This window comes from Mobula birostris, chromosome 32 (assembly GCF_030028105.1).
Source record: "Mobula birostris isolate sMobBir1 chromosome 32, sMobBir1.hap1, whole genome shotgun sequence".
Classification (NCBI taxonomy): domain Eukaryota; kingdom Metazoa; phylum Chordata; class Chondrichthyes; order Myliobatiformes; family Myliobatidae; genus Mobula; species Mobula birostris.
The window spans coordinates 15,955,035-15,970,125 of record NC_092401.1 but is presented as its reverse complement, the minus strand read 5'-3'; the positions used below and the strand labels follow the sequence as shown (position 1 = coordinate 15,970,125).

General features: G+C 40.6%; 1 protein-coding gene across 8 annotated transcripts in view; it reads right to left on the bottom strand.

Annotated features, from left to right (window-relative positions):
* The window catches only part of pnpla6 (patatin-like phospholipase domain containing 6), a 196,591-nt gene that overhangs the window by 44,212 nt on the left and 137,288 nt on the right, over positions 1-15,091 (bottom strand). For all 8 annotated transcript variants that reach the window (XM_072248096.1, XM_072248099.1, XM_072248098.1 and 5 more), the window contains 5 exons: positions 12,717-12,899; positions 11,707-11,825; positions 10,219-10,375; positions 8,127-8,243; positions 7,562-7,631 (listed from right to left, as the gene is read on the bottom strand). In XM_072248096.1, coding sequence (XP_072104197.1) covers positions 7,562-7,631; positions 8,127-8,243; positions 10,219-10,375; positions 11,707-11,825; positions 12,717-12,899 — 646 coding nt within the window. The remainder of the gene's footprint in view (positions 1-7,561; positions 7,632-8,126; positions 8,244-10,218; positions 10,376-11,706; positions 11,826-12,716; positions 12,900-15,091) is intronic.

The following is a 15,091-nucleotide window of genomic DNA, read 5'->3' as shown; positions in this document are numbered from 1 at the left end:
GCTCTTGTTTTCCTACCTCAGGGGTTCCCAACCTGGGGCCCATGGACGCCTTGCTTGATGGTATTGGTCCATGGCATAAAAAAGTTTGCAACCCCTGTTTTAGCTGGTAGACGTTGTGGGCTTTAAAGGCACTGTCTATGGAATCTTGGAGAGTTGCTACAGTATATTCTGCATAAGGTACTAAGAATTAGTTGTAGAGTGAGTTAATGATCTTTCTCTTTAGAGTGAAGGAGGATGAGAGGTGGCTTAATAGAGGTGTACCAGATAATAAGAGGCATGGGTTGAGTGAATAACCTGAGATTTTTTTCTCATGTCGGAAATAGGATATAATTTTTAGGTGATTAGAGGAACGTATGGAGGTATTTGAAGTAAGTCCTTTACATAGATCTGGTGGGTGCATGGAACCCTGCCATGGGTGGAGCTAGGGGCAATTACAAAGCAGCGTTAAGAAACTCTTAGATAGGTACATGGATGATAGAGAAATGGAGGATTATGTAGGGGGGAGGGTTAGATTGATTTTAAAGTAAGTTAACATTGTGGTCCAAAGGGGCCCAGACTGTTCTATGTTCTATTGTGGATGGGTGCCTATCAAGCAGACTGTTACGTTCTGCATGGTGTCAAGTTTCTTGAGTATTGTTGAGTTTATAATCATCCAGGTAAGTGGAGAGTTACGTGAGTTAATTACTGTAAACTTCCTACTGCCTGACCTGGTCTTGTATCCACATAGTGCATATGGCTATTGCAATTCAGTTTCAGTAACCCCTCAGGATACTGTTAAAGGGATATTCAATGATTGTATCAGGACCATCTGCAGTAGAAATTATGCAGTGTATATCCCTACTCTTTCTAGCACTCCAATCTGATTATCTTTCTCTTCCTAATAGATTAGTCTTTATCTGCTACATGAACTTCAGTTTGGTTGTGGGGAATTGAGCTTTTCTCAGCCATTCTGGGCCTTGCCCTGGACAGTCAGTTGAAATGTGATGGTCAATTTGGAATGATGGCAAAAAAAAAACAATGGAATTGTCTCCCATTACTTGGCTAACACACTGGTCTAATCTTTAGGGCTTCTTGGCTGCTTCCTCTATTGGCTGCCAGATTAGCTTTGTTTCTGGCAATTTGCATTAGCAAGATCTCTGTAGAAACAAACATCCTCCCACCCTCCACCCCACCTGCACAACCAGAATAGGCCAATATAATGTTAGGACAGAAATAGCCTTGGACGTGGTACCCTGTCACTCCAGTCCTTAGACCTCTATAATTGTCTAAATGAATTTGAGCTCTATGTCATTTTTTTGCTGGTGGTGTCAGGTACAGACTACGTCACTACAACTGTGAACCTGTATTTTCCAGACAGAGAAACTACAAATCTTGTATTTCAATTTGATAATGTTTTGTTCAATTAATTTATGCTGATAATAAATTTATATGAAGGTGGTTTGCTAAAGGATCAAATCACTGAACACAAACAAAACCTAATGACTAGAACGAAAGAGCATTATGACACATGATAAAAAGAAGTAGGTGCTCAAGCTTCTAAAGAATCAATTGCTTCTTCAGTCTAGGAAGTCATGACAGCTCAATCCCCAAATAGAAAAAAAAATCAGGAAAAATTCCACGATTTGTGTAAGCTTTGATAAGGGGGTCTTCATAGAGGAACATTAACACTATTTCTTTCTGCAGATGCTGCCTGACCTGCTGAACATTCCCACCATTTTCTGTTTTTGTTTCAGGTTTTCAGCACCTGCAGCATTGCTTTTCATTTCTATACAATATTGGTGGATGCAGGTTTATGTCATAATTCATGAATGTTAAAAACATTTAGCCCTGGAGGACACCTACAGCTCTTGCTGCCTAAGGAAAGCTACAAGCATCTGTAAGGACAATACACACCCATGCAATCATCTGTTTGAACTTCTCCCATCTGGCAGGCGTTATAAGATTTTCTATGCCTGCACTTCCAGACTGAAAAATAGCTTTTTTCCCCCAGAGCTACAACTGCTCTGAACCAATCGATTAAGCATCATCCATAAATTTGTTATATTGCTACTTTAATACTGGTTTTATGGTTGCTGGTTATATTGGCTAGTTACTTGATTTTATTTATTGCTTATTTGTTTTATTTGTTGTTTTATAGCATTGAGTATGGGAGTTGCAAACTCATTTTCGCTGTATTGGTGCATGACAAATTGTACTATGCAATGACAATAAAGATATTTCATTTCATAAGTTGAAAGCATAAAAATAATAATAATCTCCAACTATAAGAATGTAATCAACTCCTTATCAACCTACGATGCTGTATGAATTTTAACAATGACCTATCAGACTAATGGCCATATTTGTAAAAATAAGAAACTTGGTACCTTGTTTTGGCCTGCTATTATCAATAGCACCAAATCTATGTACAATGTGAATCACGATTGTTATTCTTTTGAGATTTTATTACTGAATAGGATGAAGGCACTAATTTTCTAGTGAATGTGGGATAATTCTTTTTAAGGGCCACCAGGTTGATACCTGATACAAGGACACATTTATCACAATGGCTATGTAGTATTGAATCATCATTTCATTGGAAAATCATGAACTATTATAAATCTACAGTTTTAAACAGGACAAAACAAAAGGTCTTCTGCATTCTTTTCTAGTACTCACCATAGTCGTTTTACAGAGCCTGTAAATGGCAGGTAAAGCTGAACATTTGACTCAATGTAAGGAAATGTGAGAACAGAAAGGGTCAAACAGAGGATTTAAAACAAAAGCTATAGGGAAGGAAGGAAGGAAGATAAAAAAAACACAATGTTGGGTGAAAAGTTACCCATAGATTAACTTTGGGTTAATACAGTTATGAATTGGTGCTGGTTTTGGCAGTATGTTATGCAGCAATGCCACCACAATGAGACAGGAAATCAAAGCTTTGGGAATGGTGAGGGGAAAAAGGCACAAATGAGCATTACACACACAGTACAACCTCCACTCTCAAGGGCAGGACAAGGAGTTGTGGATTGCAATGTCCCAAGTACAGCTCAGCTTATTATCAGTGACAGAATCAGATAGGAGTTTTAACAAAGGGGGCTAGCAGGCACCCATCCTCCAATAATAAAGATGGTTAAAAGATCTCCCAGAAACTCCAGAAGAATGGAAACATATCAGGTGAGCAAACCCGATCTAAAGAGAACAGAATGAATTTTCTGTGCTGTTAAGGCTCCATCTGCTTCAGTATAATAAATGGAAGTTAATGAGAAAAAAATCAATAAAGAGGAACACTGAGCAATATTTAACTTTCAAATCTTAGTTACGAGACAGCATGCTAATAATAAATGGCTGTAAGGAGACCATGATCAAAACTCTATTTCTTTAAGTTCATAAATTCTTATGAGTCTGCTTTATAATGAGAGACAATTACTTTTGATGCAGCCTCCTGGTTCTGTTTTTCCTTAAGTCCTTAACGTCAGGGAGCTCCTCATGGATACTTATGCACAATGCACAAGCAAATCAAAATCAGGCTGTTTGGGAGATGCAGATGTACAAGGGTGATGTGGAAGGTACAAGTGCAATTGCAGTTCGTGCTTCAGATGCCACAGGTTAGGGAGACCGTGTGGGACTTCTATGAATCAGCAGCTCTGTTGACATAGAACCTGCTATAAATGATGTACTGCTAAAGTTCTGAATGAACAAATAATGACATTCTGCATCAGCAGAAAATGCTCTCTGATGAGTAATAAGATGAACTGAAAGGAGAAGAGCTAATAGCTGGTGATTGGTCACATGATGTCCTAGTCTGGCACCTTTCTAGCACAGACATCACAGATCTGGAAATGGAAGTCAATTGCCACATCACGTTACAATGGGAATAATAGAGCAATGTTGGCACCAGTTAGGTCAGAAGCCACTGAAAGGGAAGATCATTCTGCTCACTTTATTCATCTTTAAACATAAACCAAGTTCCAATCACCTTATCCTTTTGATTTTTTATTTATTAAGTCTTGTTCTGAAGGCTAGTTAGAGATAAAAATAAAGTATTACCTTTTGGTTAAAAAGCAAATAAAACTGAAAAAACCCAAGTGTTCCACTTTAATGATAACTTAATGATCATGCAAGGCTCTTATTGACACAAATCAGTTATCCTGTTAATGCTGATATCATTACTCTTATGCTGCCCACTCTCAAAACTGAGATACATACACTTTTGGAAGCACTTCTACCAATTTGGCCGAAATGATTGTATTAGCTCACACCTCACATTAAACAACATAAAAGTATATACACCAAAAACAACCTGCTAGCTTGATCTTGTTCTTACTGCTAATATTGTTGTGTGCCTGCATACTGTGACTATTCAGAGCAGACATCATTTATCTTAGTGGGGTTAATCCAGAAATAGAGGGTTATACGGAGGAGGAATTTAAAACAATTGTTTGAGAAAGTATGGGAGTGGGGGTGGGAGGTGAGATACAGAGGCCTACAGGCCGATAGGTGATAAGTGAACTAGGGAGCGGTGAAAGATTACAGACAGAGGACAGGATGTGGAAAGAGGGTGAAGGTGGAGACAGAGGCTAAAGGGTGATAAGCAGGAACACAAAGTAAGAAAGGTGGTAGGGAAAAGGGAACTGGAAGGGGAAGAATTATACCTGATAATTGAAAATTTGGTATTCATATCATTGGGTTGCAGACCAACTAGGTGGTAATATAGGAGCAGAATTAGGCCATTTAGATTTTGTAGGGATCTATCAGGTGGTCAGTGGGAAGATGCTTCCCCTGTTGGGGATATCTAGGTGGAGGGTACATAGTCTCAGAGTCGGTTGCTGCTCATTTAAAATTGGAATAAAAAGGAATTCTTCCCCTCAGAGGGTCAAGAATCTCCGGAATTCTCCACCCTGAGAGGCATGGGGTGGTATCCCTGAATACATCCAACATGGAAACTAACAAGATAGTTAAACCATGATGGAGAGTGTAAACTAGTGCTGAGGCAATTGGATCAGTTGTAATCTTATGGAATGACAGAGCACCTTGAAGGGCTGAGTAGCTTCGCCTACTTCTTATATTCTTTAATGCCAGAATGTGGTGCTAGTCTGGACCTCTGTCTATGCATATTACTGTACTGTGCTACTGACTGGTTAGTGACAACTTGTTGTGTTTTGTACACAGTGTGACACTTGTAGTCCGTACGGTGCACCTGAATTCACCGGCATTCTCCCATGCTGCCTTGCATTACTGCTTTATACACACCTGTCCGACTGCACATCAGTTGATGTTATAACTACACAAAGCTTCACTGTTATTACGGTCAGAATTTTTCTTTTACCTGTGAGCACTTTGATTTCCAAGGTCTAATTTGTACCATTTAGCTAAAGTCCCAAGTTTGGGCTGCTTTTAAACTCCACGTGAGTAAACCAGCATTAGCAGGATCATGTGCACAGGTTTTTGCCAGAGCTGTAAAATCACATTCCAGAAAGGTGGATTTAGTAAGTTAAAGCTTAAAGGATCAAAGCTTGCTTGCACCATTCAAAAAGGCGATCTTCTACATCAAAAGCAAATGCTGATGTAGTTCAAATCCTTTTCCCGACTACTATGCCTCTGCCACATCAAGATGTGTAACCCAATAAGCAGTGAAAGTGACCGCTGTGTAATCAGGGAACTATCTTTCAGAGAATTCAAATAGGAATACAATTTTGCACAGTAATACAAAATAATTGCTGGAATATTCCTCTATATCTAACCCCACGGCTCGTACAAATGTGCCCTCCAGCAATGCTTATTCAACAGTTTTGCTTGACGTAACAACTGGTTTGCACAAGAAGGTTTGCAAATTTCTGTAAAATGTTGGATAAGAGCAGATAAAGAATTCAGCTAAAGGCCTGGAGAGGAACAAATGCAGAAACTTTTCATTAACATTAGATTTACACTGAAATTCAAACCTGCAATTTGTAGAGGCAATAGATAAGAGACACTGAAATATCAGTTTACTGGTGCTCCACCCCTGTCATTCAACGTTATGCAAATCTCTCTAAGAGGAGCATGATTAGAAAAAAGGGTTGGAAAGCTGAACATTTCAGGGTAAAAATGGACTTGCAATAAATGCATGCTCAGAGAAAGGGGCAACTGAGTACAGGAGACCCCATGTTATAGGAAATCTGATTATGGAAATCACTACCCAAAAATTTGACATATGGAATAATAATTGCTCTTATGGAACTTATGTGGAGAAAAAAAATAAATCAACAGATGTCTGTTAGCATGCCCTTGGACTGGAAGGTGTGGCAAAGGAGGGACCCATCTGTGACTGGCAACCTAATCATGTATTGACATCATATCCAAATCTTATTGCCCTGTACTATTAAGTGACTACCAATAAAAACTGATAAAATTTGTTTCATTTGTACAAACTACAACCATTCAAGATCTAATATGAGAATTAGCTGTCAAGTAACAGTGGTGGGTCACTTTGTTTTCGCTGGTAAGATGCTTAACATGCAAAAGCGACCCTGTAGGAACGCATCTCCACTTTTAACATGGACTCAATGGGGAAAAGGGCTCCATGCTGAAAACAAATGATCATACATTCGTGTTTTTTTAAGGCTTTTCCAGACAATGGCTCCAAGCTTGTACTTCCACAATATTTTAAACAAATCCTGGGATTAAGTTAAAAAAAAATACATATTCAGAGATTCCCCCCTTCCCTCTTTTATATTCCCCACTCTGGCCTCGTACCTCTTCTCCTCACCTGCCTATCACCTTTCCCTGTGCCCCTCCTTCTCCCCTTTCTCCCATGGTCCACTCTCCTGTCAGATTCTTACTTCTCCAGCCTCTTACCTTTCTCACTCGCCTGGCTTCACCTATCACCTTCTTCCAAATCCCCTTTCCCTCCTTTCATCTTTTTACTTTGGCATCTTCCTCCTTCTTTTCCAGCCCTGAAGAAGGGCTTTAGCCAGAAATACCACCTGTTTACTCATTTCCAATAATGGTGCCTGAGCTGCTGAGTTCCTGCAGCACAGTGTGTGTGTTACTCTGGACTTCCAGCATCTCCAGAATCTCTTGTGTTTATATTCAGAGATTAAAGACTGACGCCACATAGGCATCTGCACCAGATTTCTAACCAGTAGGTAAATCAGTTGGATTTTTAACTGTAATCTGGCAGCATCATAAACGTGTTGATGGTTTTGTTTTACCATGCCCAGATTTTCATGGAGTAAAGGTCTCATGTGCCTGCATAGCTTCCAGGATCTATTGACAGCATTTCATCATGGAAAAGAGCCCAAGCTGGGTGTCCCTGGCAGCCTCTATATATGATCCACAGAACTGACTTATCTTCAACTCAGTAAAAATCTTTTAGATACTTGCTAAACAATAACTGTGCAAGGGAATTTCTCCCTCTGCCCTGATGAGACCTTCCTTCAATCCACTTAACCATTCCATTTAGAGGGAAAAATGACTCTGACCGGCATGGTCATTTAAATGGCCATGAGCATCTTGTTGGCAGGAGGCAAAGTACTCATGGATAGGATACAAAGCCTTTACACACAGAAGCAAACAGCACTGTAAATGCAAACATACTTACCATCCTTGTGCACTCTCATTGCAGATGCAGTAATATCAGTTGTCACGTTGAAGTACGGGATCCACAGGTCCTGAGAAAAGGTAGATGGGGAAATGGTCATGATCTATTAAAAATGGCAGCAAGGCTTTCTAGTAGCAAGCACTGCCCATTAGTTAAGCTGCAATCATACAGTGAACCTCCACAATTCCAAGTACAAAACAGTCCACGAAAACAACTTCTACACTGGATGTTAGTAAAGGTGTGCCAGCAGTGAATTACTTTGTTAAACACTACACTTTTATTGTAGAAACGATAAGCTTATGTTTTCAGAAATTATTTGACAGAAGGTTCATGGAACTATATCTTCTTAACTAAAACAATCCAACAGGAGCACTAGAATCTTACAGGATGCTGATACCACACAGCCAACTAAGCTTGGTCTACAATTCAACAGCGTAAAAGCTTTAGAGTACTAAGTTCACCTGGAACTGTCTAACCTTAACATTGGTTGTTGGAATCGTTAACAAACTAAGAGTTTATCTTGCACGCCCTTTCTAGAGGGCCCTAATTGTGGTTTAAAGCTTACCTCAATTTGTTTGTCCTCAAAGACATCAGCAATGCTTGTGTTGAAGGCAGAGCCCGAGAGCATTGATGTGATAGGGTAGGTCAGGTCTAATACTGTTTTAAAGACAGAATTCATGGCCTGTAAAAAGGACAGGAAAGGGTGAAAGTTTTCAGTTGTAACCAGAGAAACCCTGAATTGTTTTTTTCTTCCAACTATATTCTAGAACTTATTTATTGCAATTTCTAGACTTGCACAGAGCTGTGAGGCTGAGCTCCAGTTTCCCAGCTCCAGTATTCACTATGACTACAAAACATCCACAGCTTTATCGTCCTTTCCCACCTCATCTCCAATTGATTTTCTGAATTAGATTTATTATCACTGTCATAAAGATGTGAAATTTGTTTTGCAACAAAATTACTATAGACTACAAAATAAATAGTGCAAAGGAAAAAAAGGCATAACGAGATAGCATTCATGGACCATTCAGAAAACTGTTGACAGAGAGGTAGAAGCTGCCCTTGAATTATTGTGTGGGCCTTCAGGCTCTTCCACTTCTCCCTGTTGGCATCAATGAGAAGAGGGCATCTCCCAGATGCTGAGGGTCAGTGAAGGATGCCAGCTTCTTCAGGCAATGCCCCTTGAAGATGTCCTCAGTGGTGGCGAGGGTTATGCCCATGATGGAACCTCCTGTGATCCTGTGCATTGCAGCCTACATACCAGGCAGTTATGCAACCAGTCAGAACGCTATACATTGTACATCTATAGAAACTTTGCTTGACTGACATACCAAATCTCCTCAAACTCCCAATGAAGTAAAGCTCCCAGTGTGCCTTCTTCAAGATTGCATCAATTTGTTGGACCCAGAATAGTTCCACTGAGATAAAAAGGAACTTGAAAATGCTCATCTCTTCCATTGCTAAGCCCCTCACTGAGGACTGACATGTGTTCTCCCAAGTTCCCCTTCCTGAAGCCATCATCAGTTCATTGGTCTTGCTGACATTGAGTGCAAGGCTGTTGTTGTGACACTAGTTAGTCAACCAAAGTTTGCTGATTAATACCGAGGAGATGATAGTATTGAACACTGAGATCTAACTGATAAACAGTCGTCTATCATGCGTTTGCTCTTGTCTAGATTCTTCAAAGCAGAGTGGAGAGCTAGTAGACATATTTGGCGAGAACAGTTCTTAAGCCTATTTTGGCAGTTTACCAAGCAAGTCTGAGACACCAGATAAGTGCGAGGTAATGTATTTTGGGTCATCTAATACTGGCTAGCATGTACAATAAACAGCGGGGATCTTGGAACCAGTGATGTACACGGGGACATTCGGCACAAGAGCATAGTTCCCTGAAAATGGCAACACAGGTGCACTTTCATAGGAATTATGATTTAAGAGGTGAAACATCATATTGCAGCTGTACAACACATCGGTTAAACTACACTTAGAATATTGCGTGTAGTCTGGTCACCACATAATGGAAAGAATGTAGCTGTGCTGGAAAGTGTGCAGACAAGATTCACTAGGATGTTGCCTACAGTGGAAGACTTTAGTTATAAAGAGATTAGATAAACTCGTATAGTTCTCACTGGAGCACAGGAGGCTGAAAGATGACTTTAAAAATGTTTATAAAATTATGAAGAGGGGGGTGCACAGATAGGGTAAGTAGTCAGTTTTTCTCCAAAAGTTAGCAAGTCTAAAACATGAACATTGAAATGATAGTCTGTGGCTGGGAAGCATTGCAGTTTACTCTAACACTTAGCCAAGGCCAGGGGTTCCCAACGTTTTTATGTCAGTGACCCCTACCACACTGCTGCCACACAATTTAAGGTGCTCTGCTATTCACTAATCAAACAGGGAATTATGCAGATCACTGTGCAGTGAGGTAATGACAGTACTCAGTTCTACATGACTGACTTTTGTGAATTTCCAGAGCTACTGGGTAATTCAATATCTTAACATGTGCTATTTATGAAAGGTAGCTGGTGGGAATAAAAGATTTTGTTCCTTACATTAGAACCCATGAGCTGCTTGTTAAAGTGCCAAATGAGTTTGTTCCTTTATTCATCCCTGTACTTGACAATAAATAAATAAGTTTCAAAGTTCAGAGCACTCACAGTTGCCCACTCCCTTGCTCTCTGTTTGGTCCTCACTGCACTCCGCTCTTCTGCGTACAACGCCCCGATAAATGACCCAATGGAGGTTCCACCGATAATATCGACTGGGATTCCGATTTCCTCCATGGCCTTCAGTACACCAACATGTGAGCATCCCCTGTGCGTGTGGAAGGGGGTGGTGTGGTGGTGAAAGAGGCGGAGTCAGAGGGGAAGTGATGAATGAGTGAGAAAGAGTTGGAGTGCAAATGAAGAGATGAAAGGCGGATCAGGGAAGGGAAGGAGAGTGGGGGAAGAAGGGCCGATAAAGAAGGAATAGATACAGAGGGAATGGGGTAAGGTGGAAGGGGGTGGGGGGTGAAATAATAACCATCACACTGCGATCTGGCTTCCAACAGGCAGCAACTCAAAGTTTACAATTGCTGAAATTACTTCCAAGCAACAAACAATAAAATTCCGATAATCCATTAACCAACTGTTGAGCAATCCTGATGCATCTTGCTCAACAGGTAATATTTGTTACACTCTCTTTCTACTGAACTGGCACTGCTTCCCATGATCCCCATCTATTCACTGGGTCCCACCTTCCTTTAATCTCAACTGTATCTGTTTCTGACATTCCATTTAAACTTACTAGGCTCTTTGGAAAAAATACTTACTATGGAACATTTAATTAAATGACATTAGAGCATAAATATCAAGTTCCAAGTTGTCTATTGTCATTCAAGTATACACATGTATACTGCCAAATGATACAATGTGCCTCTGGACCAACGAGCACAACACAGTACATGTAAACTCATACACAAAACACAAAATAATATTACCATAAATAAATTAACAAATAATAAAGTACATTATGGCAGCATCTGAAACTTGAGACACTGCTATTTTGGTAACAAAATTCTAAGCGTGCTAGATTACCACAGTTTTACTGTAGTTATTATTTTAAAAATAAAAACAGAAAGTGATTGAAATGCTCAGTAGGCCAGACAGCAATTCTTAGGAACAGCATTAATGTTTTCATGAGTTAGATTAATTCCCTTCCCTTAGACATCAAGTTCTCTCTCCAGAGATGGTGCCTACATTTTATTTTCAACATTTCTATTCCCATTTCAAATTCCTAGCAGTTTTTATATTTTCTTGATTTTCATCCTGGCCCAGTTCTATAGAAACAAACAGTAGGCTCAAGCTGGGCAAAGATATTGCATAATCACCAGGGCAGCAGTGTGATCCAAATGTGTAAGGGTAAAGCTCAATATAAGCATGGGGAGGGGGCTGTGGGATTATATACCACATGGTATGTGCTATTATTTTTGATTGTTTGTGCTTATCCTTAACGATGCATGAAATGGTACATTGATTCATTATTGAAATAGGTACCAAGGTATAGGTGAAATACTTAGATTTGGATGTTATCCATACAGATGTTTCCAGCAGATTGCAGTATTACAAGCGAAAAGCAATGACAGAATGCAGAATGTAGCTTACCTGGCTCCTCCTCCTCCCAAGACCAAAGCAATAGTGTTCCCTGTTAGGATCCGGGCTAATCGGGAGAAGTCACTGTGTCGGTCTACAGGTTTCTGAAATACCTTTTCATATAGCTCAGTCTAAAAAAAGGAAAATTATTTCAATTTTACTTACATCCCAATTCCATGAGCACTGCTGACAAAAGAGTGCTGATTCAGCAACACCCTCAAATCCTAAATCCACATTCTCACTCAGCAGATTAGTTATCTCATTATTCTGTTTTCACTAAGGCTTCCAGCTAACCACAGGTCAACCTAACCCCTGTTATGTCCTCATCCGCATGCCCACCCATCCCAAGCCTGACTGCAGCCTCAATCTTAAAGCCCCAATTTGTCTGTTCTGGTGACCTGTCTTCACCTCAGACCACCCAGATGACTAAGCCCATCACCTTCCCCACCAGTACCCAACTCCCATCACCAGCTCTGCTTCCCCTACCACTCTTTGGCCCTCAGCCTTCCAAACTCAGCTCCCTTCATACTTCTGACACTGAAATGCCGAACTGGTGAGCACTGGGAATGAAGTACATCTTGTTTTTTTTAAATTTTATTTTATTTTATTTAGAGATACAGTGCAGAACAGGTTTTACTGGCCACATGAGCTGCACTACCCAGCAACCCATTTACTTAACCCGAGCCTAATCACAGAACAATTTACAAACACCAATTAACTCACTGACCGGAACGTCTTTGGATTGCAGAAGGAAGCTAGAGCACCTGGTGGAAGCCAGCGTACTCTCAGGAAGGTTGGAATTGAACTCCAAACTTCGATACCCTGATCTGTAATAGTGTCACGCTAACTGTCATGCTACTACGTGCTCCAACATGTGCCCCCTAGCATGTCTAGACTTTTGTTTGAAACTACTTCAGGGGCATTTCTCAGCAATTACGAAGTTCCTCAGTAACACAAATTGCATTTAGTCTTCTGTGTAACTTCACACTGGGCTAGGAGATGAGACTACAGAACAACATTACCAATTTTTGGAAACTCCTGCGCGAGAAGATCCTGCGAGGACACTTGATATGAAAGTGCCCCGAACACCAACTCCTCATGTTTAGCCATTCGACAGTGCGGGAAGGACTAGGGCCGTCCTCCTTGTGCAAAAGGATGAGCTGCTTCAGTGCTCGCACTGCTGTGTTCTCCAACATCTGCTCCAGCTGCAGAGACAGGACACAAACACGTCAGGTTCCAAGGCAGAGAAGAGAAAATCTTTCAGTTGGTGTTGCGGTTTGTTGAATATGAATTGTCAGAAAGCCTAGTTAAGTACTGTATGGAACAGCAAGAGTTCAAAATAAACTTGATATTTTAAACTCTGAATAAAGATGAACATTTTGTATTTTTCAATTAGCTCTTTATACAACGTCACAATGCTTTGTAGTGTTGCTGATTTGAACTTCAAAATGCAATTGTGAAGTTCTAGCAGAATCTCTTGACCGAGATTTTAGTCATTCCTCCAAGTAGCAGCAAGCACTTTGCTTGGTTATGGTTTCAGAAATTGCCTTTGACATTTTCCTTTGTTAAAGATATTGCACAAGTGCAAACTGCTGCTGTTGTCCAAACAAGCTAACACTGGATAAGGAAAAACTGGTGCATCACCCTGGGAAAGGTTTCACTGTTAATGTAATGCTCTTTCTGTAGCAGGAGTGATTGGGTTATGGCTAGAGATAATGGGGGCTTTGGAATGTACGCCGTTTAATGAAGGGAGTATTTTTTCTTGTTGTGTGCCTGAGACCAAGGTGATCTGGGTCTTTTGTTTGGCAGAAGATGGGGAGAGATGATGCCTGAAAGGAGAGGTTATAGACACCAGAAAGGAGTGGACTTGAAGTGGGGCCGGGAGTCGATGAAGCCCGGGGAAATCGATGAGGGGACCAGCGGAAGGGAAACTGTGAGCTCCAACTGTGCTCATTAGATGTTTTATTGAAATGGGCCCTTTTTTTGGTTTTACTTTACTAACCCTTCAGTCAAATTAAGAATTATAAAGCTAAATCGTTTAATTGCATATGGTGTACTGGCTGTTAGGTCGTGGTACTGATTTGTAATGGGAACACATCACGCAGCATCCACACAAACTGGAGGTTTGGCTCCTCAATCTCATACGTTTGGTGGGGCCAGACACCGTCTTCCCTAGACTTATGCAGCCGACACAACCTGAGGGCTACACTGGTTTGAACTTTTGTTCGATGTGTCTTCACACAAACTCTAACGTTTTAAATTCAGAAACACTGCTTGGTTCTTTTATCAATACACAGTGGGTCTTATACACATTGAGAAAATATATACTAAAGTACACACACGAATTAGAGAGAAATAGTAGATATCTCCATCTAGAGTAAGGAGTACCCTTTACTTTCTGGCTACATAAACTGGCAAGCAGTGTGTTTTATTGGACATGTTTCAAAGCCTGTTTGGTACAAGGTTAAGGAGGAAGGGAGCACTATTCAGTGAGCTCAACTTCAGCAGAATTACACACATATACATGCACAAAATTAAATTAAACAAATAGTGCAAAAAGAGAGCAAGAGATCTGCTTCCACCAGACATTTACTTATAAATTTTCAGATCAAAGGAACTGCATGCGAAATTAGATTTCTGACCAACTTCCTCTTGGAACGTTGTCAGTCAAGTTCTCCAACCTCCTAACTTTCTTCTTATGGAGATAGATATATGTGTATAAAGAGAACTCCCGTGTGTGTAGAGCAAGAAGAGGTAAGAAGCTTCCAAGGTCTTTTTTATTTGCATGAAAAATGATGTGAATTTATACATCACCTTTCATGTCCTGCAGGATATCCCAGAGCACTTTACAGCTAATAAGCTATTTTGCAAAGTGTAGCTAGTTTTGATTCATATTCAAAATATATCCACACAGTAGCAGGTGTAGTGACAGCAGGGCAGTAGGCTAAGCATGCATCCTTGAAGTGCATCAGTGTTGATTGTCAGAAAGCAGGAGATGTTATTTCTGATCCACACTGACTGTGGTCTCTCAGTAAGGAAATCAAACATTCAGCTGGAGAGGGAGGTACAGAGGCCCAGGTTTTGGAGCTTGTTGATTAGAACTGAGGGTATGCTTGTGTTGAACGCTGAGCTGCAAACGATAAACAGCAGCCTGAAATAGGCACTGCTATTTATCCAAGGTGAAGTTGATAGCCTGTGTGATTGCATCTGCTGTAGACCTACTGTGGTGATAGGCAAGTTGCAGCATCCAGATTTTTGCTTAGATACGTTGATTCTGGCCATGACCAACCTCTCAAAGCACTTCATCGCAGTAGACGTGAGTGCAACTGGGCAATAGTTGTTGAGGCATCTCACCCTGCTCTCACTGCCACTCTCTTGAAGCAAGTGGGAACTTCTG